This window comes from Ranitomeya imitator, chromosome 8, assembly GCF_032444005.1.
Source record: "Ranitomeya imitator isolate aRanImi1 chromosome 8, aRanImi1.pri, whole genome shotgun sequence".
NCBI classification, from domain to species: domain Eukaryota; kingdom Metazoa; phylum Chordata; class Amphibia; order Anura; family Dendrobatidae; genus Ranitomeya; species Ranitomeya imitator.
This window is the reverse complement of record NC_091289.1, coordinates 182979765-183004405: the sequence shown is the minus strand read 5'-3', so window position 1 is coordinate 183004405 and position 24641 is coordinate 182979765. Positions and strand designations below refer to the sequence as shown.

General features: G+C 43.2%; 1 protein-coding gene across 1 annotated transcript; it reads right to left on the bottom strand.

Annotated features, from left to right (window-relative positions):
- Window positions 1–18967: 18967 nt before the first annotated feature.
- LOC138648139 (DNA ligase 1-like) lies at window positions 18968–20053 on the bottom strand. Its single transcript, XM_069737644.1, has one exon. The coding sequence runs from the start codon at window positions 20051–20053 to the stop codon at window positions 18968–18970; it is 1086 nt and encodes a 361-aa protein (XP_069593745.1).
- Window positions 20054–24641: the final 4588 nt, after the last annotated feature.

The following is a 24641-nucleotide window of genomic DNA, read 5'->3' as shown; positions in this document are numbered from 1 at the left end:
GTGTCGTTTTTCTTCTGCCCCTGTGTTGTGTCAACCAGATGTTTCGCTTCCATTCCAGGTCGAGGTTGATGCTTCTGAGATTGGAGCAGGAGCTGTTTTGTCGCAGAGAAGTTCTGATTGCTCGGTGATGAAACCATGCTGTGACGCTGTAAGAATCTGGCTGCACTCGGATGTCACCCGAGTGCAGTCCTATTAGAGCATGTAGATTCAAACAGTGAAAAACGGAGAGTGGACCCACTGGACCGTGATGACGAACCCCTCTCGGACGAGCTGACCAGGTGGACCGCCTCCTATACAGGGAGAGTTAGGGGCAGGCCCGTGAGGGACTATCGCCACGGAAGCTGGAGGGTCGACTAAGAACAGAAGGGAACACAGCAGGCACAAAGGGAAAGAGGAAACAGAAAGGAACTACTGAGACAAGGGAGAAGATGGGAAAGCTACGGAGGCACGGAGGCTGGCAGGACAATATGGAGACACCGAGGTTGACGGGAGCAAGGAAAAGATATAGGAGCCGGGCAGGTACCGCAGAGGAAAAGGAACTGAAGGAACAAGGCAGGAACACAGGAAACAGGCAGGCACTGCAGAGGGCGGAGGAGACCCAAAGTCAGAGAGCTAGGAATGCACAGAGACCACAGGTGGCCAGAAGCACTTGTAAACACAAATGAACATCAGGCACAGAGAAGCAGCAGGAAGCAGTTTACATAGCAGCATGGGAGCTACTTCCGGGTTACAGTCCTCCAGGATGACGGAGAGGACAGGAAAGAGCGCCAACAGAGGAATCAGATGTGCGCACGCGCAGAGCTGAATCCGACGCGCGCGCGCACCCGGCGAGCTGCAGTGGGGAGAGGCGGCGGCAGCAACGGCATGACACATGCGCCTTCTTTTCCAGGAAGTTTTCGCCTGCTGAGCGAAATTATGATGTTGGCAATCGAGAGTTGCTGGCCATGAAGTGGGCATTCGAGGAGTGGCGTCATTGGCTTGAAGGAGCTAAGCATCGCGTGGTGGTCTTGACTGATCATAAGAACTTGACTTATCTCGAGTCTGCCAAGCGGTTGAATCCTAGACAGGCTCGTTGGTCGCTGTTTTTTGCCCGTTTTGACTTTGTGGTTTCGTACCTTCCGGGCTCTAAAAATGTGAAGGCGGATGCCCTGTCTAGGAGTTTTGTGCCCGACTCTCCGGGTTTATCTGAGCCGGCGGGTATTCTCAAAGAGGGAGTAATTGTGTCTGCCATCTCCCCTGATTTGCGGCGGGTGCTGCAAAAATTTCAGGCTAATAAACCTGATCGTTGCCCAGTGGAGAAACTGTTTGTCCCTGATAGATGGACAAATAAAGTTATCTCTGAGGTTCATTGTTCGGTGTTGGCTGGTCATCCTGGAATTTTTGGTACCAGAGAGTTAGTGGCTAGATCCTTTTGGTGGCCATCTCTGTCGCGGGATGTGCGTTCTTTTGTGCAGTCCTGTGGGATTTGTGCTCGGGCTAAGCCCTGCTGTTCTCGTGCCAGTGGGTTGCTTTTGCCCTTGCCGGTCCCGAAGAGGCATGGGACACATATCTCTATGGATTTTATTTCAGATCTTCCCGTCTCTCAAAAAATGTCAGTCATTTGGGTGGTTTGTGATCGCTTCTCTAAGATGGTCCATTTGGTGCCCTTGTCTAAATTACCTTCCTCCTCTGATTTGGTGCCATTGTTCTTCCAGCATGTGGTTCGTTTACATGGCATTCCAGAGAATATCGTTTCTGACAGAGGTTCCCAGTTTGTTTCGAGGTTTTGGCGAGCCTTTTGTGCTAGGATGGGCATTGACTTGTCTTTTTCCTCGGCTTTCCATCCTCAGACTAATGGCCAGACCGAACGAACCAATCAGACCTTGGAAACATATCTGAGATGCTTTGTTTCTGCTGATCAGGATGACTGGGTGTCCTTTTTGCCTTTGGCTGAGTTCGCCCTTAATAATCGGGCCAGCTCGGCTACCTTGGTTTCGCCGTTTTTCTGCAACTCTGGTTTCCATCCTCGTTTCTCTTCAGGGCAGGTTGAGTCTTCGGACTGTCCTGGGGTGGATACTGTGGTGGACAGGTTGCAGCAGATTTGGACTCATGTGGTGGACAATTTGACCTTGTCCCAGGAGAAGGCTCAACGTTTCGCTAATCGCAGACGCTGTGTGGGTCCCCGACTTCGTGTTGGGGATTTGGTTTGGTTGTCTTCTCGTCATATTCCTATGAAGGTTTCCTCTCCTAAGTTTAAACCTCGTTTCATTGGTCCGTATAGGATTTCTGAGGTTCTTAATCCTGTGTCTTTTCGTTTGACCTTTCCAGATTCTTTTTCCATCCATAACGTATTCCATAGGTCATTGTTGCGGAGATACGTGGCACCTATGGTTCCATCTGTTGATCCTCCTGCCCCGGTTTTGGTGGAGGGGGAGTTGGAGTATATTGTGGAAAAGATTTTGGATTCTCGTGTTTCAAGACGGAAACTCCAGTATCTGGTTAAGTGGAAGGGTTATGCTCAGGAAGATAATTCCTGGGTCTTTGCCTCTGATGTCCATGCTCCCGATCTTGTTCGTGCCTTTCATATGGCTCATCCTGGTTGTCCTGGGGGCTCTGGTGAGGGTTCGGTGACCCCTCCTCAAGGGGGGGGGTACTGTTGTGAATTCTGTGGCAGAGCTCCCTCCTGTGGTCACAAGTGGTACTTCGGCTGATTCTCTCTATGAGCTTCCGTTGGTGGAGGGGAGTGGTACTGCGGCTTCTGAGTTTCCTTCCTCAGGTGATGTGGGGAAGTCGTTAGGTGCTGCTCTATTTAACTCCACCTGGTGCTCTGATCCTGGCCTCCAGTCAATGTTCTAGTATAGGACTTGCTTCCTCCTGGATCGTTCCTGTGGCCTGCTGCTCTGCATAGCTAAGTTCCGCTTTTGTTATTTTGTTTGCTGCTTTTTTCTGTCCAGCTTGCTTAGTTGTTTTTTTCTTGCTTGCTGGAAGCTCTGGGACGCAGAGGGTGTACCTCCGTGCCGTTAGTTCGGTACGGAGGGTCTTTTTGCCCCCTTTGCGTGGTTGTTTGTAGGGTTTTGTGTTGACCGCAAAGTTACCTTTCCTATCCTCGCTCTGTTCAGAAAGTCGGGCCTCACTTTGCTAAATCTATTTCATCTCTACGTTTGTCTTTTCATCTTAACTCACAGTCATTATATGTGGGGGCTGCCTTTTCCTTTGGGGTATTTCTCTGAGGCAAGGTAGGCTTATTTTCTATCTTCAGGCTAGCTAGTTTCTCAGGCTGTGCCGAGTTGCATAGGGAGCGTTAGGCGCAATCCACGGCTGCCTTTAGTGTGGTTGGAGAGGATTAGGGATTGCGGTCAGCAGAGTTTCCACGTCTCAGAGCTCGTTTTATGTTTTTGGGTTATTGTCAGGTCACTGTATGTGCTCTGGCTTCTATGTCCATTGTGGTACTGAATTACCTTATCATAACAGGCTTGGTGATGCCAGCAGTGAAGCATAGTGGTTGCTTGGTGATGCCTACAGTGAAGCATGGTAGCAGCTCTGCAATGCCAACAGTAAAGCATGTGAGGGCTCAATGATGCTTACAGTGAAGCAAATCGCATTAGGAGAACTTTAGGAACATGTTCATATTTGTCTTATTTGTGGGTCATATTCATTACAAAGAAAAACTAGGGATGAGTTTCACTTTCAATATAAGCCCTTAAAGGCATTGCCTAAGATTAGAGAAACATGGCCGCCTTCTTCTTCCAGAAATGTACCACACCTATCTACAAGTTGTGTCACATAAGAAATTAATATTTTTTTCTAATCCTAACCAATCTTTTTAACCTCCTGGATTAATATTCTAAAGCTCAGGCACAGCGCGAGTTTTGTGATAACAAGAAATCTATTGGAAACCTGAAAGAGAAGTTTCAGATAACCTAAGGCAATCACGTTATAGGAAAACTATTTTCAAAGTGAAATCCTCCTCATGACGCAGTAATTGAGTTTTGAAGGCTTGTTTCATTAAAGGAAACTGTGATTTGCATATTATTAAAGGCTTGAAAAATTCCAGGCATGGCTTACATATTTTTCTAATGGGTGTCTTTTAGTTTTTGATTTTAATTAAATTCAAATGTGTTGATGGAGCAATGAAGTAAGAAACATGTCCTGAACAAAGAAGATGACCCACCTCCGCTTTATTATATTCTATAGAACAAGAAATATCACAGAGGTCATTCACCAGGAGCACATAACGTAGCCACCTACACTACAGTGTTCCAAAAATGTGCAAAAAGACAAGTACTGTGTCCTGGTTTTGGCACAAGCACAGTTACTTCTTTACAATACAAATAGTTTGAGAAACTACAACTGCATAAACAAATGACTGACTTTGCGAATTCACTGCAGTTTCTCTAGTGGACCCACTGTGTGTATACAGTGGGGCAAAAAAGTATTTAGTCAGTCAGCAATAGTGCAAGTTCCACCACTTAAAAAGATGAGAGGCGTCTGTAATTTACATCATAGGTAGACCTCAACTATGGGAGACAAACTGAGAAAAAAAAATCCAGAAAATCACATTGTCTGTTTTTTTAACATTTTATTTGCATATTATGGTGGAAAATAAGTATTTGGTCAGAAACAAACAATCAAGATTTCTGTCTCTTACAGACCTGTAACTTCTTCTTTAAGAGTCTCCTCTTTCCTCCACTCATTACCTGTAGTAATGGCACCTGTTTAAACTTGTTATCAGTATAAAAAGACACCTGTGCACACCCTCAAACAGTCTGACTCCAAACTCCACTATGGTGAAGACCAAAGAGCTGTCAAAGGACACCAGAAACAAAATTTTAGCCCTGCACCAGGCTGGGAAGACTGAATCTGCAATAGCCAACCAGCTTGGAGTGAAGAAATCAACAGTGGGAGTAATAATTAGAAAATGGAAGACATACAAGACCACTGATAATCTCCCTCGATTTGGGGCTCCACGCAAAATCCCACCCCGTGGGGTCAGAATGATCACAAGAACGGTGAGCAAAAATCCCAGAACCACACAGGGGGACCTAGTGAATGAACTGCAGAGAGCTGGGACCAATGTAACAAGGCCTACCATAAGTAACACACTACGCCACCATGGACTCAGATCCTGCAGTGCCAGACGTGTCCCACTGCTCAAGCCAGTACATGTCCGGGCCCGTCTGAAGTTTGCTAGAGAGCATTTGGATGATCCAGAGGAGTTTTGGGGGAATGTCCTATGGTCTGATGAAACCAAACTGGAACTGTTTGGTAGAAACACAACTTGTCGTGTTTGGAGGAAAAAGAATACTGAGTTGCATCCATCAAACACCATACCTACTGTAAAGCATGGTGGTGGAAACATCATGCTTTGGGGCTGTTTCTCTGCAAAGGGGCCAGGACGACTGATCCGGGTACATGAAAGAATGAATGGGGCCATGTATCGTGAGATTTTGAGTGCAAACCTCCTTCCATCAGCAAGGGCATTGAAGATGAAACGTGGCTGGGTCTTTCAACATGACAATGATCCAAAGCACACCGCCAGGGCAACGAAGGAGTGGCTTCGTAAGAAGCATTTCAAGGTCCTGGAGTGGCCTAGCCAGTCTCCAGATCTCAACCCTATAGAAAACCTTTGGAGGGAGTTGAAAGTCCGTGTTGCCAAGCGAAAAGCCAAAAACATCACTGCTCTAGAGGAGATCTGCATGGAGGAATGGGCCAACATACCAACAACAGTGTGTGGCAACCTTGTGAAGACTTACAGAAAACGTTTGACCTCTGTCATTGCCAACAAAGGATATATTACAAAGTATTGAGATGAAATTTTGTTTCTGACCAAATACTTATTTTCCACCATAATATGCAAATAAAATGTTAAAAAAACAGACAATGTGATTTTCTGGATTTTTTTTTCTCAGTTTGTCTCCCATAGTTGAGGTCTACCTATGATGTAAATTACAGACGCCTCTCATCTTTTTAAGTGGTGGAACTTGCACTATTGCTGACTGACTAAATACTTTTTTGCCCCACTGTATATATCACGTATCCTGTATAGATCCTGAGTTACATCCTGTATTATACTCCAGAGCTGCACTCACTATTCTGCTGGTGCAGTCACTGTGTACATACACTGCATTACTGATCGTGTACTGATCGTGAGTTACATCCTGTATTATACTGCAGAGCTGGACTCACTATTCTGCTGGTGCAGTCACCGTGTACATACATTACATTACTGATCCTGAGTTACATCCTGTATTATACTCCAGAGCTACACTCACTATTCTGCTGGTGCAGTCACCGTGTACATACTGTACATTACATTACTGATCCTGAGTTACATCCTGTATTATACTCCAGAGCTGCACTCACTATTCTGCTGGTGCAGTCACTGTGTACATACATTATATTACTGATCCTGTACTGATCCTAAGTTACATCCTGTATTATACTCCAGAGCTGCACTCACTATTCTACTGGTGCAGTCACCGTGTACATACATTACATTACTGATCCTGAGTTACATCCTGTATTATACTCCAGAGCTGCACTCACTATTCTGCTGGTGAAGTCACTGCGTACATACATTACATTACTGATCCTGAGTTACATCCTGTATTATACCCCGAAGCTGCACTCACTATTCTGCTGGTGCAGTCACTGTGTACATACATTACATTACTGATCCTGTACTGATCCTGAGTTACATCCTGTATTATACTCCAGAGCTGCACTCGCTATTCTGCTGGTGCAGTCACTGTGTACATACATTACTGATCCTGAGTTACATCCTGTATTATACCCCGAAGCTGCACTCACTATTCTGCTGGTGCAGTCACTGTGTGTATACATTACATTACTGATCCTGTACTGATCCTGAGTTACATCCTGTATTATACTCCAGAGCTGCACTCGCTATTCTGCTGGTGCAGTCACTGTGTACATATATTAGATTACTGATCCTGTACCGATCCTGAGTTACATCCTGTATTATACCCCAGAGCTGCCCTCACTATTCTGCTGGTGCAGTCACTGTGTACATACATTACATTACTGATCCTGTACTGATCCTGAGTTACATCCTGTATTATACTCCAGAGCTGCACTCGCTATTCTGCTGGTGCAGTCACTGTGTACACACATTAGATTACTTATCCTGTACTGAACACCTAAAAGCGTTGTGCCTCACATACGATCACATAGTGAACCCTTCACTACAACCATGTAACCAATAGAGGACTATGAAGGTACAATATGTAGAAAGATGAAAATTTATTGAAATAACAAACAATCAATATATAGAAAAAATATCAATATATAGAAACGTTTATAAAAGTACATACAATACTGTGCCACCTATAAAAGGGGGGGCTGGCTGTAAGTCTGGAAAGACCTCGATAGGACCACACATGCAGCAGGGTCTGTTCTTCCTGTTAGAATGTCACAAGAAAGGCCACTAGGGGGACACTTATATAGTATCACAGTTTGTAAAACCCCTAAGTTTAACAATGGCTATTTTGACACTGTGCTTGTAACAATAACACCAATATTGCTGGTATGTACAAATCCATATATCCCAATATACTTGCATATGTGCTAATATAGCTTGACCTGAAGCTTGAAACAAGTGTACTATCTGCCGAAAAAAAAGCAATCAAAGAACTGTTGTAGGTAAATTTTTAAAACATACCAGCAGTCATTGTACAGCCTGGATGATGGTCCTATAGCACACCTCGATGCGCGTTTCACTGCCTCTGAGGTTCATCAGGAGGTCATTATCCTGTACTGATCCTGAGTTATATTCTTTATTATACTCCAGAGCTGCACTCACTATTCTGCTGGTGCAGTCACCTTGTACATACATTACTGATCCTGAGTTACATCCTGTATTATACTCCAGTGCTGCACTCACTATTCTGTTGTACATACATTACTGATCCTGTATTGATCCTGAGTTACATCCTGTATCATACTCCAGAGCTGCACTCACTATTCTGCTGGTGCAGTCACTGTGTACATACATTACTGATCCTGAGTTAGGTCCAGAGAGGCCATATTGGGCCTCTGGCCTTAAAAGGAGGCCGACATGATGGGGTTAAAGTGGGAATAAAGGGAGCTGGGTGGTTTATTGGGAGACTTAGGGTTAGTAAAGATCAGAGGTGGAGTTTAGGTTTGAAGAAGGGAGAGGAGGTGCCAGAGGATAAATAAAGGCTCAGCCATCTTCCTAGGGAAAAACATTTTAGATGCTCATCAGCTACTGGAAAAAGCTAAGCAGATAACCAAAGACTCCAATAGTCCAATGCTACTAAGCTGGAGTCATTGGTCGTAGCTAAGTCACAGACCATAGCAGCCCACAGCAGTGTCCACCTCCACCTCGCTGGCGTCTGAGTGGAAGTGGAAGTCTGTGCCCATTACTGATCCGGTCACGGACCAATCCATGTGGTCTGTCAAAAGATACAATCATCTCATCAGTCCATAAAACCTGTGTACAATCTGTCTTCAGATATTTCTTGGACCTATCTTGACGTTTCCCATTCTGTGTCTCACTCAGTGGTGGTCGGGCTCAGCCTCCTCATCTTGGACATGTCTCAAAGCACCGAACACCTTGTGCTTCAGTGTCTTGCTCAGTGGTGGTCGGGCTCGGCCTCCTCACCTGGGTGGTGTCTTTGAGCACTGAACACCTTGTACTTCTGACCTCCAGGGAGGCTGAAGCTCTGGAATATGACAGCACTGGCAGATAATGGCTTCCTGGTCGCTTCACGTCTGATTTTTCTCGCATCTTTGGCAGTTAATATGCTTATCTTTTTTCATATTTTTTGAGCTCTGGTGATTATTTGCAACAAAACTTTTGATAGTTCTGTTATTGCCCCAATATGTGAGCATTTCCTGAAGCTGCGTCCTCTTTAAGACTTGTAATAATTTGTGACTTTTCAGCGTCAGTTAATTCTCTTTCTGGACAATTTTCCCTAAGGAAAATAAACTGCCTTATAATTCTGCACACCTTGATAAAAGGGGTTGTATCTTTAGGCCGCACCCTCATCAATACACAAATACCATCACCTGATCTGCTTCATCCAATAAGCATTCACGTTTGTACAAAAAAATCTGCATAAAAATAATGACATGGTCAAAATACTCACCTGCCTGATTATTGCACACAGTGTATCAGCCAGTAGGTTCCCTGGGCCCCCTGGGATATTGTTTTGTTAAGGTTCAAGGAATTGTGATGAATAAATAAATGCTCACACGACAATTGAATAAGCTAAAATGAATTTACTTAATAAAAGATAATAAATATAAACAGTCACTCAAAATAGCAAATAATCAATAAAGTCATACATTACATTAGCATGGTAGGAGTTCAAATGGTCTCTCTCAGTGTCCTCACTCTTCCATCTGTGTCTCTCTGTCCCCTGTCTCAGGCATACCTCCCATTTATATGCTAAACCAACTCCATTGCAACTTCTATTAAGGTTTGATGTTTATCCTGGTATGTGTACCGAAGCCTTAAAGGTACCGTCACACTAAGCGACGCTGCAGCGATACCGACAACGATGTCGATCGCTGCAGCGTCGCTGTTTGGTCGCTGGAGAGCTGTCACACAGACAACTCTCCAGCGACCAACGATGCCGAAGTCCCCGGGTAACCAGGGTAAACATCGGGTTACTAAGCGCAGGGCCGCGCTTAGTAACCCGATGTTTACCCTGGTTACCGTTGTAAATGTAAAAAAACAAACACTACATACTTACATTCCGGTGTCAGGTCATGTCCCTCGCCTTCAGCTTCCTGTACTCTCTGAGCGCCGGCCGTAAAGTACAGCGGTGACGTCACCGCTGTGCTGTGCTTTACGACTGGCCGGCGCTCACCAGTCAGTGCGGGAAGCTGAAGGCGAGGGACATGACCAGACATCGGGAATGTAAGTATGTAGTGTTTGTTTTCTTACTTTTACATTGGTAACCAGGGTAAACATCGGGTTACTAAGTGCGGCCCTGCGCTTAGTAACCCGATGTTTACACTGGTTACAAGTGAAGACATCGCTGAATCGGCGTCACACACGCCGATTCAGCGATGTCAGCGGGAAGTCCAGTGACAAAATAAAGTGCTGGACTTTCCCCAGCGACCAACGATCTCCCAGCAGGGGCCTGATCGTTGGTCGCTGTCACACAGAACGATTTAGTTAACGATATCGTTGCTACGTCACAAAAGGCAACGATATCTTTAACGATATCGTTCAGTGTGACGGTACCTTAAGGCCAAATAGATAAGACTTCACTACCTGGCATCCCTGGGGGGCTTTAAGACCTCCAATCAATATATGTAGGCCTAGGAAGATCTCTCATCTTTGAAGATAAGTGTAAAGTGTACACTAAATGTAAATTACTGGCTTATTTACAGTCCTTTGTTTAGACTGACCATTTGGAACAATTGACATGTGACTGGACAAGTTTTCAATTAGCTTTCTGCTATACTCTTTGAAAGTATATATATATATATATGTATATATATATATATATATATATATACTGTATATTATATAACAAAACCAATCAATATCTCCTTGCACTTTGATTGACAGCTTGCTGTGCACAGATGGGCTGCAGATTGAGCTGTCAAAGTCATGGACCGTGCTTGAAGCCAGTAATCACAATGGTGAGAGTGGTGACTGTTATTGCTCCAAGCACACTTGTATGACTGAAAGTCGGTGGCTCCCAGGAACAATAAAATTATTTTTCTCCCAGGAGCCGCGCTTTCAGTATGTCAACCAAACAGCATTTGAACACTTAACCTGCAGATTAACAGTATATCTGAAGGTTAATAGCATTTTGGTACATGACAGGTTTCCTTTTACAGAAGTCTAGCCAGTGATAGTAAGTAGAGATGAACTACTTTAGCCCTGCTGTGGAACCATGGGGTCATATAGACCCCAGCGCTGAATAAATTGAAATATTTCTAAAACTGGTCAATCTCAGACATTGACCTATGTATTTTCAAGTAACATATTTCTGCTTATGTTAATGATATTTTGAATTTGTTTTTCAATTTTGTTTCAAAGTTATTTTCAATTTTCTGACTTTGGGACTCTCCTGACTCCATAGTACCTTTATTGTCTGACATTTTTGTGGAATATTTTCTGTTTATTCACAGGTTTTGTAATATAATTGTAAATAAACAATGGCTAGTTCCAAGTGATACCAGCAGTGTTACAGGACAGCGCAAACGGTGCTGTTTGTCATTCGACCGAAGGACAAAAAGATGAGATTTATTTGCAAAGACTGCACTAAGTTCATTTGTGAAGAACATGGCACTATGACGTGCAGTGAATGCAAGGGCTAAATTTATTGCCAGATCATTCGTTGTCATTATGTTTTTACTAAAATCCACACAGTTTCAGTTATTGTGCATTTTTTTTCATTGAATTTGAATACTTTAAGTTATTAGTAGTGTTGAGCATTCCGATACCGCAAGTATCGGGTATCGGCCGATATTTGCGGTATCGGAATTCCGATACCGAGTTCCGATATTTATGTGATATCGGGAATCGGTATTGAGTTGTAGCTTCACTACAGCTTCAGAGTCATTGGTTGCAGACCCCCCATTTATAGAAAGATTGGAGTGAAAGTCGACTGCGGCATGTGAGCATCCATCTATGCAGCATGATGATGATTATGACTCAGGAGAATGTCCTTAATATTCCAGAGTGCTTAGAAGTTAGGGAGGAGCAGCATAATAGAGTGGGAATGTCACATACCTTGCAACTTAATGCATGACATTGTACAAGCGGTAACTTATTAATATTATCTGTTTATACAGCAATTGTCAACTCCAATTGACACAGATTTAATAAACAGGTCAACAATGAGAAGTTTATTTGTTTATTAGGAGTGAACATGAGCATAATGAGCTGGCATACAGAGTATAACATTGTATAATACATGGTAAAATCTTATAGGGAGCAAATATAGAGATAATAGCAGGGGAAATAGGAAGCTTCTGTTTTAGGCTCCATTGACTTTTATGGATCTATATTGATTCCCTTGCTAACCCTCTTTGCCCCAAGCCCACTTTGTAGCCACAGTTGACTCGTAAACCTTCAGACCCTGGTTTACAGTGGGGCAAAAAAGTATTTAGTCAGTCAGCAATAGTGCAAGTTCCACCACTTAAAAAGATGAGAGGCGTCTGTAATTTACATCATAGGTAGACCTCAACTATGGGAGACAAACTGAGAAAAAAAAATCCAGAAAATCACATTGTCTGTTTTTTTAACATTTTTTTTGCATATTATGGTGGAAAATAAGTATTTGGTCAGAAACAAACAATCAAGATTTCTGGCTCTCACAGACCTGTAACTTCTTCTTTAAGAGTCTCCTCTTTCCTCCACTCATTGCCTGTAGTAATGGCACCTGTTTAAACTTGTTATCAGTATAAAAAGACACCTGTGCACACCCTCAAACAGTCTGACTCCAAACTCCACTATGGTGAAGACCAAAGAGCTGTCAAAGGACACCAGAAACAAAATTGTAGCCCTGCACCAGGCTGGGAAGACTGAATCTGCAATAGCCAACCAGCTTGGAGTGAAGAAATCAACAGTGGGAGCAATAATTAGAAAATGGAAGACATACAAGACCACTGATAATCTCCCTCGATCTGGGGCTCCACGCAAAATCCCACCCCGTGGGGTCAGAATGATCACAAGAACGGTGAGCAAAAATCCAAGAACCACGCGGGGGGACCTAGTGAATGAACTGCAGAGAGCTGGGACCAATGTAACAAGGCCTACCATAAGTAACACACTACACCACCATGGACTCAGATCCTGCAGTGCCAGACGTGTCCCACTGCTTAAGCCAGTACATGTCCGGGCCCGTCTGAAGTTTGCTAGAGAGCATTTGGATGATCCAGAGGAGTTTTGGGAGAATGTCCTATGGTCTGATGAAACCAAACTGGAACTGTTTGGTAGAAACACAACTTGTCGTGTTTGGAGGAAAAAGAATACTGAGTTGCATCCATCAAACACCATACCTACTGTAAAGCATGGTGGTGGAAACATCATGCTTTGGGGCTGTTTCTCTGCAAAGGGGCCAGGACGACTGATCTGGGTACATGAAAGAATGAATGGGGCCATGTATCGTGAGATTTTGAGTGCAAACCTCCTTCCATCAGCAAGGGCATTGAAGATGAAACGTGGCTGGGTCTTTCAACATGACAATGATCCAAAGCACACCGCCAGGGCAACGAAGGAGTGGCTTCGTAAGAAGCCTTTCAAGGTCCTGGAGTGGCCTAGCCAGTCTCCAGATCTCAACCCTATAGAAAACCTTTGGAGGGAGTTGAAAGTCTGTGTTGCCAAGCGAAAAGCCAAAAACATCACTGCTCTAGAGGAGATCTGCATGGAGGAATGGGCCAACATACCAACAACAGTGTGTGGCAACCTTGTGAAGACTTACAGAAAACGTTTGACCTCTGTCATTGCCAACAAAGGATATATTACTAAGTATTGAGATGAAATTTTGTTTCTGACCAAATACTTATTTTCCACCATAATATGCAAATAAAATGTTAAAAAAACAGACAATGTGATTTTCTGGATTTTTTTTTCTCAGTTTGTCTCCCATAGTTGAGGTCTACCTATGATGTAAATTACAGACGCCTCTCATCTTTTTAAGTGGTGGAACTTGCACTATTGCTGACTGACTAAATACTTTTTTGCCCCACTGTATATATGGAGTGGGTTGCTGCATTAGTCTTTTCATTTGAGTCAAAACTTCATGCCTCAGCTCCCCTGGTTGAAAACCTAGTGAAAAACTCCATGCCTCTTCTTTCCTGGCTGAACCTCTAAGGTAAATCTGCCTGTATTATCACTAAATATGTAAAAGACAATCCAAAATACCCCAGTGAAGGAACAAGTATGGGCTTCTGTGGTAGCCTGCCAAGAGAGTGTTGCCTTCTGAGAGAGAATTACAAGGGCAGAAGTGAGCTCCGTCATGGTCCAGCTGCCGCGGAGGAACAAGGTGATCGCCAGACTATGGTAGTTTAACCCAGCTGTGGAACCATGAAAAAAATCACTGCTTTGGTACCATGGGGTCTATATGACCCCAGGCTCAAAATCGTCATATTTCATTAAAATGAACATGCTGGCTGTTCAGAATAATCAAGTTTTGTTCTGTCATCATTTCAGGAAACAGTTATGAAATCAAACGTAACTTTGAAGTGATTTGTTTGTCATCATCAAACACAAACTGAAATTTATACCAAAATGCTTTACTAATAACTAGTGTTGAGCGATACCGTCCGATATTTGAAAGTATCGGTATCGGATGGTATCGGCCGATATCCGAAAAATATCGGATATCACCGATACCAATATCCGATACCAATACAAGTCAATGGGACACAAATATCGGAAGGTATCCTCTATGGTTCCCAGGGTCTGAAGGAGAGGAAACTCTCATTCAGGCCCTGGGATCCATATTCATGTGTAAAATAAAGAATAAAAATAAAAAATATTGATATACTTACCCTCGGACGCGCCCTGGTTGTCACCGCTGCAACCGACATGCTTCCCTTTCTAAGAATGAGCGCGTTAAGGACCTTCGATGACGTCGCGGCTTGTGATTGGTCGCGTGAGCGGTCACATGACCGCTCAGCGACCAATCACAAGCCGCGACGTCATCGAAAGTGCTTAACGCGCTCATTCTTAGGAACGGAAGCATGGCAGTTGCAGCGGTGACAACCAGGGCGCGTCCGAGGGTAAGTATATCAATATTTTTTATTTTTATTCTTTATTTTACACATGAATATGGATCCCAGGGCCTGAATGAGAGTTTCCTCTCCTTCAGACCCTGGGAACCATAGAGGATACCTTCCGATATTTGTGTCCCATTGACTTGTATTGGTATCGGATATTGGTATCGGTGATATCCGATATTTTTCGGATATCGGCCGATACCATCCGATACCGATACTTTCAAATATCGGACGGTATCGCTCAACACTAGTTATTAGTAAAGCATTTTGGTATAAATTTCAGTTTGTGTTTGATGATGACAAACAAATCACTTCAAAGTTACGTTTGATTTCATAACTGTTTCCTGAAATGATGACAGAACAAAACTTGATTATTCTGAACAGCCAGCATGTTCATTTTAATGAAATATGATGATTTTGAGCCTGGGGTCATATAGACCCCATGGTACCAAAGCAGTGATTTTTTTCATGGTTCCACAGCTGGGTTAAACTACCATAGTCTGGCGATCACCTTGTTCCTCCGCGGCAGCTGGACCACGACGGAGCTCACTTCTGCCCTTGTAATTCTCTCTCAGAAGGCAACACTCCCTTGGTAGGCTACCACAGAAGCTCATACTTGTTCCTTCACTGGGGTATTTTGGATTGTCTTTTACATCTTTAGTGATAATACAGGCAGATTTACCTTAGAGGTCCAGCCAGGAAAGAAGAGGCATGGAGTTTTTCACTAGGTTTTCAACCAGGGGAGCTGAGGCATGAAGTTTTGACTCAAATGAAAAGACTAATGCATCAACCCACTCCATATATAAACCAGGGTCTGAAGGTTTACGAGTCAACTGTGGCTACAATGTGGGCTTGGGGCAAAGAGGGTTAGCAAGGGAATCAATATAGATCCATAAAAGTCAATGGAGCCTAAAACAGAAGCTTCCTATTTCCCCTGCTATTATCTCTATATTTGCTCCCTATAAGAATTTACCATGTATTATACAATGTTATACTCTGTATGCCAGCTCATTATGCTCATGTTCACTCCTAATACACAAATAAACTTCTCATTGTTGACCTGTTAATTAAATCTGTGTCAATTGGAGTTGACAATTGCTGTATAAACAGATAACATTAATAAGTTACCGCTTGTACAATGTCATGCATTAAGTTGCAAGGTATGTGACGTTCCCACTCTATTATGCTGCTCCTCCCTAACTTCTAAGCACTCCGGAATATTAAGGACATTCTCCTGAGTCATAATCATCATCATGCTGCATAGATGGATGCTTACATGCCGCAGTCGACTTTCACTCCAATCTTTCTATAAATGGGGGGTCTGCAACCAATGACTCTGAAGCTGTAGTGAAGCTACAACTCTTAGACTACTTTCACACTAGCGTCGGAATCTCCCCGTCGCAATGCGTCGGGGAGAGATTCCGACGCTAGCGTTTAACGTACTGCACAACGGAGGCAGCGGATGCATTTCTCCGGCGCATCCGCTGCCCCATTGTAAGGTGCGGGGAGGTGGGGGCGGAGTTCCGGCCGCGCATGCGCGGTCGGAAAAAGCGGTCCGTCAAGAGCAAAAAACGTTACATGTAGCGTTTTTTGCTCCCGACGGTCCGCAAAAGCACGACGCATCCGTCACTCGACGGATGTGACGTGTGGCAATCCGTCGCAAATGCGTCGTCAATACAAGTCTATGGGGGAAAAACGCATCCTGCAAGCACTTTTGCAGGATGCGTTTTTTCTGCAAAACGACGCATTGTGACGGATTGCAGAAAACGCTAGTGTGAAAGTAGCCTTAGAATGCCTGCTGAGGGCTGACGTTTCCCTACAGCTGGAGGACCACTAGATCCAGACCGCTGCCATAAATCTTCATGAATCTTATAGGCTTTATGGAACGTATGGACCGCTCCAACAATGTTATATACAGTAAATACATTTCAAACATGCGCCTTAAACTGTGTAAAGTAACAGTCTTACCTTGGCCCACCCACCTTCTCCATACAGTCGAAAACTCAAAATCCTGATGGCGAGGTCATGCTCAATATTAGGCTAATTATGCCACAATGCAGTTTAAATTAGTTTCAGGATGAGGCGTATTTTTCTGTTCTTCCTCCTTAAATTCCAGGACCCATCACTCTTTTTTTTGCTGATGGTTTAGGGTGTATTATTTTAGTAGCATTTTTCAGTATGTATAAATTTGAATTAAATATAAACTATTTTATTCTAAGTACAATTCCCCCCCAAAAAACAAAAAAATACATTTTCATTTGATAATTTTTTTTTGCAGTTTTCCAGGCATCATATGTGTATGTACTATACTGGTGTTAACAATTAAAAAAAGCGCGGCAGCTTCGCTCACAGAAAATCATATGTTAAATTGTTGGTTACGCTTGCTAAGGTTACATTGTCGGTTTCACCCTGAAGTTGACATCTTCAGCGTTTAAAATTAGTTTTTTTAACTCTTTTTTGTTAGTTTGGCATTAACAGTTGTTTACTTTTACAAAGCTGTCCTAACACTGATGCGAACAACATCTTCTTTTGGAACAATTTTTTATTAACTATTTAACCCCTTACCGGCATCGGACATACTATACCGTCCGATGCCGGCTCCCCTGCTTTGATGCAGGGCTCCGCGGTGAGCCCGCACCAAAGCCGGGACATGTCAGCTGTTTTGAACAGCTGAGATGTGCCCGTAATAGGCGCGGGCAGAATCGCGATCTGCCCGCACCTATTTACTAGTTAAATGCCGCTGTCAAACGCAGACAGCGGCATTTAACTACCGCTTCCGGCCGGGCGGCTGGAAATGACGTCATCGCCGACCCCCGTCACATGATCGGGGGTCGGCGATGCTTGTGAATGGTAACCATAGAGGTCCTTGAGACCTCTATGGTTACTGATTGCCCGTCGCTGTGAGCGCCACCCTGTGGTCGGCGCTCACAGCACACGTGCAATTCTGCTACATAGCAGCGATCAGCAGATCGCTGCTATGTAGCAGAGCCGATGGGGTTGTGCCTGCTTCTAGCCTCTCATGGAGGCTATTGAAGCATGGCAAAAGTTAAAAAAAAAAGTTTAAAAAAATGTGAAAAAAATAAAAAAAACATAAAAGTTTAAATCACCCCCCTTTCGCCCCAATCAAAATAAATCAATAAAAAAAATATCAAATCTACGCATATTTGGTATCGCCGCGCTCAGAATCGCCCGATCTATCAATTAAAAAAAAGTATTAACCTGATCGCTAAACAGCGTAGCGGGAAAAAAACTCGAAACGCCAGAATTACGTTTTTTTGGTCGCCGCGACATTGCATTAAAATGCAATAACGGGCGATCAAAAGAACGTATCTGCACCGAAATGCTATCATTAAAAACGTCATCTCGGCACGCAAAAAATAAGCCCTCAACCGACCCCAGATGATGAAAAATGGAGACGCTACGAGTATCGGAAAATGGCGCAATTTTTTTTTTTTTTTTTTTTAGCAAAGTTTGGAATTTTTTTTCACCACTTAGATAAAAAATAACCTAGTCATGTTTGGTGTCTATGAACTCGTAATGACCTGGAGAATCATAATGGCAGGTCAGTTTTAGCATTTAGTGAACCTAGCAAAAAAGCCAAACAAAAAACCAATGTGGGATTGCACTTTTTTTGCAATTTCACCGCACTTGGAATTTTTTTCCCGTTTTCTAGTACAAGACATGCTAAAACCAATGATGTCGTTCAAAAGTACAACTCGTCCCGCAAAAAATAAGCCCTCACATGGCCAAATTGACGGAAAAATAAAAAAGTTATGGCTCTGGGAAGGAGGGGAGTGAAAAACGAACACGGAAAAACGAAAAATCCCCCGGTCATGAAGGGGTTAAATTTACTCACCTTTCCAAAACACATAAAACATTAAGAGGGGGCACCATAGTGCAACAATTCATCCCTCTCCCCTTTGTGTAACCTATCAGTGGTTAATGGGCAAAGGGGTAAGATTGATTTACAGATACACGGGTGTATATTGTAGTGCTTTTTGGTAAACAACGCTTTTAGTTTTACCTTAGGTGTATATATTTAAAGATTTTGAGGGTTGCCCACCATAGAGCTAGCAACATAGAGTTGTTCATGTGAAAAACACGGACTCTCCAAATGAATGCGGACTCTCCAAATTAATGCGGACTACTTTAAGTGATTGACCTTGTGCTTTGTTTATAGTCATAGGAAATGCAAGCCGCATTGGAAACTGCAGACGCATAATGCAGACTGTATCATCCGTTACCCCTGAAGATGTCATTCCCGATGTTCAGATGTTTCAGCTTCCTTTGATTCAGCCTGTCTCATCCGTTTTTGCTGAAGACAATGTTCCCGATGTTCAGCTGTTTCAGCTTCCTTTGATTCAGCCTGTCTCATCCGTTTCTCCTGAAGATGCCATTCCCAGTGTTCAGACGTTTCAGCTTCCTTTGATTCAGCCTGTCTCCTCTGTTTTTCCTGAAGACTACGTTCCCGGTGTTCAGATGTTTCAGCTTCCCTTGAATCAGCCTGTCTCATCCATTTCTCCTGAAGATGACATTCCCGGTGTTCAGATGTTTCAGCTGCCTTTGATTCAGCCTGTCTCATCCATTTCTCCTGAAGATGACATTCCCGGTGTTCAGATGTTTCAGCTGCCTTTGATTCAGCCTGTCTCATCCATTTCTCCTGAAGATGACATTCCCAGTGTTCAGACGTTTCAGCTGCCTTTGATTCAGCCTGTCTCCTCTGTTTTTCCTGAAGACTACGTTCCCGGTGTTCAGATGTTTCAACTTCCCTTGAATCAGCCTGTCTCATCCATATCTCCTGAAGATGACATTCCCAGTGTTCAGACGTTTCAGCTTCCTTTGATTCAGCCTGTCTCATCAGTTTTTCCTGAAGACAACGTTCCCGGTGTTCAGATGTTTCAGCTTCCCTTAAATCCTCCTTTCTCCTCTGTTTTCCCTGAAGACAACATTCCCGGTGTTCAGATGTTACAGCTTCCCTTGAATCAGCCTGTCTCATCCATTTCTCCTGAAGATGACATTCCCAGTGTTCAGACGTTTCAGCTTCCTTTGATTCATCCTGTCTCCTCTGTTTTTCCTGAAGACAACGTTCCCGGTGTTCAGATATGTCAGCTTCCCTTGAATCAGCCTGTCTCATCCATTTCTCCTGAAGATGGCATTCCCGGTGTTCAGACGTTTCAGCTTCCTTTGATTCAGCCTGTCTCCTCTGTTTTTCCTGAAGACAACGTTCCCGGTGTTCAGATATGTCAGCTTCCTTTGAATCAGCCTGTCTCATCCATTTCTCCTGAAGATGACATTCCCGGTGTTCAGACGTTTCAGCTGCCTTTGATTCAGCCTGTCTCATCCGCTTTTCCTGAAGATGTTTTAATTATTTATTAAAGACACGTTTTACTAAAGCTGGATTCATTTTTTATCTGTAAAAATTGAAAAGGGGAGCAATCTGCAGGGAAAATGCATTTCAGAAATTTACAAAGCAGGGATGATTTATTTATATTTCATCCACAATATTGCCACTGTATTGATCTGTAGATTTCCTGCCAAAAATATTGGACAGAAAATTCTCCGAAATGCTGAAACTTGTGCATTTCCCTATAGATGTTGGTTGCCCTTGTATGGTATTAATGCTGAAGTACATTGCACCTATTAAAATCAAAAGGAGTCGGTTCTTTAGAGCAACGTTCTATATTCTGCTTGATAGAGAAACTGAAATATATTAAGTGTCCTCCCTGAGACTGGTAAGCAAACTAATCAATATTCTCATACAGAAATGTATGCAAATGTCGCTAATGAATTACCCATGACCCAATGTGGAGACAATGTACCCAGCCTCTAATTACAAGCTTACAGCAGGGAGCATAATTGGAAGCTGTAGATGTGGATACAGTCATAGAAAATAAGCTTCATGCAACTTATCAGAGTACTAACTACAAGCTAATATTATTGGGAGAATTTATAGGCGTAGAAAACACGAGTTCTTACATGTGTGACATGGCTTGAGTTCATAGAAGCTCGAGGCTCAATATCATCTACAAATCAATAGGATACATAACACTGGAAGCTCCTGGGTCTCAGTGCAATATCAGGGTCCCTGATTTACCATTTGACATCTATAATATAACGCTGGGAGCGTCACTCTGTCCGAAGCCTTTATAGACTGCGCAAGCGCAAGCGCCGGCGCAGTCTGGACCCCACAGAGTGATGCTCCCAGGAGATCGCGGTATGCGTAAGCACTGAATGCACACCGCGATCTCCAATGGAGAAGCAGGGACGCGCCAGGAGGGCGAGTATCCTATATTCACCTTTCCCGTTCCAGCGCTGCGCGTCGCTCCGTCTTCTGGGTCCTCTGCCTGTGACGTTCAGTTCAGAGGGCGCGATGACGCCCTTAATGCGCGCCGCCCTCTGACTGACCAGTCACAGCCAGAGGAGCCGGAACACGGAGCGGCACGCAGCGCTGGATCATGGCCAGGTGAATATAGCAAGTGCTGGGGGGCCTGAGCTAGCGGCGATACCGGCACCTGACCCCCACAGCGCGCCGGTGTCCCCGCCTGCTCAGGCCCCCAGCACTTGGCGCCCAGCGACGATAGGTGAGTATGTTATTTTTTTTTTTATATATATCGCAGCACCATACGGGGCATATAATACTATGGAGCATCTTATGGGGGCCATCAACATTTATGGAGCAGTGTACGGGGGCACATACTATGGAGCATCTTATGGGGGCCATCAACCATAATGAAGCAGCATATGAGGCATATACTATGGAGCATCTTATGGGGCCCATCAACCATAATGGAGCAGCATACGGGGCATATACTATGGAGCATCTTATGGGGGCCATCAACCATAATGGAGCAGCATACGGGGCATATACTATGGAGCATCTTATGGGGGCCATCAACCATAATGGAGAAGCATACGGGGCATATACTATGGAGCATCTTATGGGGGTCATCAACATTTATGGAGCAGCATATGAGGCATATACTATGGAGCATCTTATGGGGGCCATCAACCATAAAGGTGCAGCATACGGGGCATATACTATGGAGCATCTTATGGGGGCCATCAACCATAATGCAGCAGCATACGGGGCATATACTATGGAGCATCTTATGGGGGCCATAAACATTTATGGAACAGTATACGGGGCATATACTATGGAGCATCTTATGGGGGCCATCAACCATAATGCAGCAGCATACGGGGCATATAATATGGAGCATCTTATGGGGGCCATCAACCATAATGGTGCAGCATACGAGGCATATACTATGGAGCATCTTATGGGGGCCATCAACCATAATGCAGCAGCATACGGGGCATATACTATGGAGCATCTTATGGGGGCCATCAACCATAATGCAGCAGCATATGAGGTATATACTATGGAGCATCTTATGGGGGCCATCAACCTTTATGGAGTAGCGTATGGGGCATATGGATGGGAGCAGCAAATTACAGAACGGTGGCGCAGGATGGGAGCAGCACATGACAAGATTAGGGCGCAGGATGGAAGCAACATATACCAATATAAATGCTCGCCACCCAGGCATAGAACGGGTTCAATAGCTAGTTTATAATATTCTGGTCTTCCTATCTCGACTTTTGAGCCCCAGAGGCTTGGGAGTGGCTGCTAAATGTGCATTTGCTATAGCCATATCTGGGATTATAAGTTTAAAAGAGTTTATCTATGTATCTCATATCTATTAGCCATCTAACTATTATCTATCTATGTATCTCATATCTACAGTGCTGTGCAAATTAATTGGGACAAAGCAAAAAAATAAAATGTTATAATGCACTGTTCCATACTAATTCTGAAAATTACCTTTTTCCACTGGCTAGTTGATCAAGATTTATTTATTATATATTAAAACTGGTTTGAATCACTGACTGGTAACCAACTTACTTAAAAAATGCTTTGTCTCAATTAATTTGCACAGCACTGTATCTATCTATCTGTCTACTGTATCTCATATAGTATCTAGCCAAACCATTTAGCATCCAACCATCCATCTATATATGTCATGTCTATTTATGTATCTGTCAAACAATCCATCATTGAGGAGTAGAGTGGCTAGAGACACCCTTGGATCCACAGATCACTGTGCCAATGCATGGATTTCCATACATAAGTGGCGGACAATAAGGGATTAACTGTAGTTTTCATGTCCACTATATGATGACTGAATTTAATAAAGCTCCTAATATACCTATTTAGATACTTCTATATTTAGCGATTAGTCAGACTACAGTTATCAAATGTAACAAACAAGTTCATCCGTTGTGTTCAGCAAAGTTTACCGGGAACTTTATTTCACAACTGACCATGAACATCTTTGTTCTTATCTGAGAATATTTAAATCAACTCTGACACCTCTGTTCAACCCAATTGGCCAATGGAGATTTTGCGAAAATAAACTCAGTTTTCACAGCTGCTTAAACCAAATATAAAGTGACATTGACAAATAGGTTCTTGCGAAACCTGTGGTTTAGCAAGTCAGTCTCCAGTGAGGTGTCAGTTGGATTAATCATGTGGCTTTCCAATGTCTTCCTGACATTGAGACTTCAAAAATTGTAGTACGCATGTAAGGGGGTTGACTATGATGTGCTGTGTACCTTTAAAGCGTAATCCCCACAGAAAAACAAGTTATCCCCTATACCAGTGGTTGGATCTCAGCGATCCCGAGAATGGTGCTCTGAAGGCCTCTCCTGAACAGAGCAGAGGTGTACATGCACTGCCTCCATTCATTGTTTAGGATACTGCCATATGGAGCCCTAGGCCTTTATCTGCAGATAGCTACAATTTTGACAGGCAAGCTACATACTAACAGTATTTTCATCCCAGACCAGTAAGTAGAGGTTAGTAGACATTTTTAAAATTACTTTATATGAAATGACAAGTGCCGAAAAGTGCGTTGGGGAGGACGGTATCCAGGTGCCAGGGATCTACATTGCTACTGTGAGTTATCCTCCACTTGGGATTTATTTTTTACACTCTATCCTCTTTTTCTACACAAGACACATGTTGTATTTTGTTACTTGATGCCCTGATATCCAAATGGCACACACTTGTTTATTAACCATGAATCCATGGTAATACTTACTCAGGTTATATTGCATAAGCACTTTATTCATTTGTTAATAATTTGCACAATTGTTTATTATACTCTCGATCCATTTTTTTGTGCAGTGCAAATCATTCTGCCACTTCTTCCACCCAGTCTTACTGCTTTTACTCTCCCTGGGTGTGTGTCCTTGTTTTTATGTAATTTTAACTTACTCTAATCATTGATGTATCTTCTGTTATTTTACATGTTTAACTTAATAAATAGTATTTTCTCACCATAATACTTTGGACTTTAGGGTCAACTTCTTTTTGCTCTTTTACTTTAGTGATTTGAACAGAAATAAGTGTCTAAATGACAGTGCAAATAATTTAGACCTCTGTAAGTAAAATTTAGGTAAGAGAGAGGAAAATGAATTCTCCACCTACTGCAATACTTAATAATAACCATATTATTTGAGTTTTAGAATGGCTAAGTTAAAGGTCTGACCTTAACCCCCCCCTTCACGACCTATGACGTATAGGTACATCATTGGTCATGTATTCCCCTTTGATGCGGGCTCTGCCGATCACTGGAGATGAAGCAGAATAAGTGTGCTGAAGTCAAGGGGGATTACACTGTAAAGTAGTAAGTCAAATTTTCTCAGAAAATTTCATTTTCGGATTTAGATAGATACATTATTGAACACTCCTTATATTCAGAATAATGTTTGCTATGGGACCCATTGGACACTAGTTCATCATCGCTTCTGTTCCTACATATTAGCGATCAATAGGAGTCTCAACATGTGAAAAGTTTTCTGAAATTGCAGTTATGTCTAAAGCAATTAGAGCAAACAACATTTGTTAGGGCTCACACACGCGT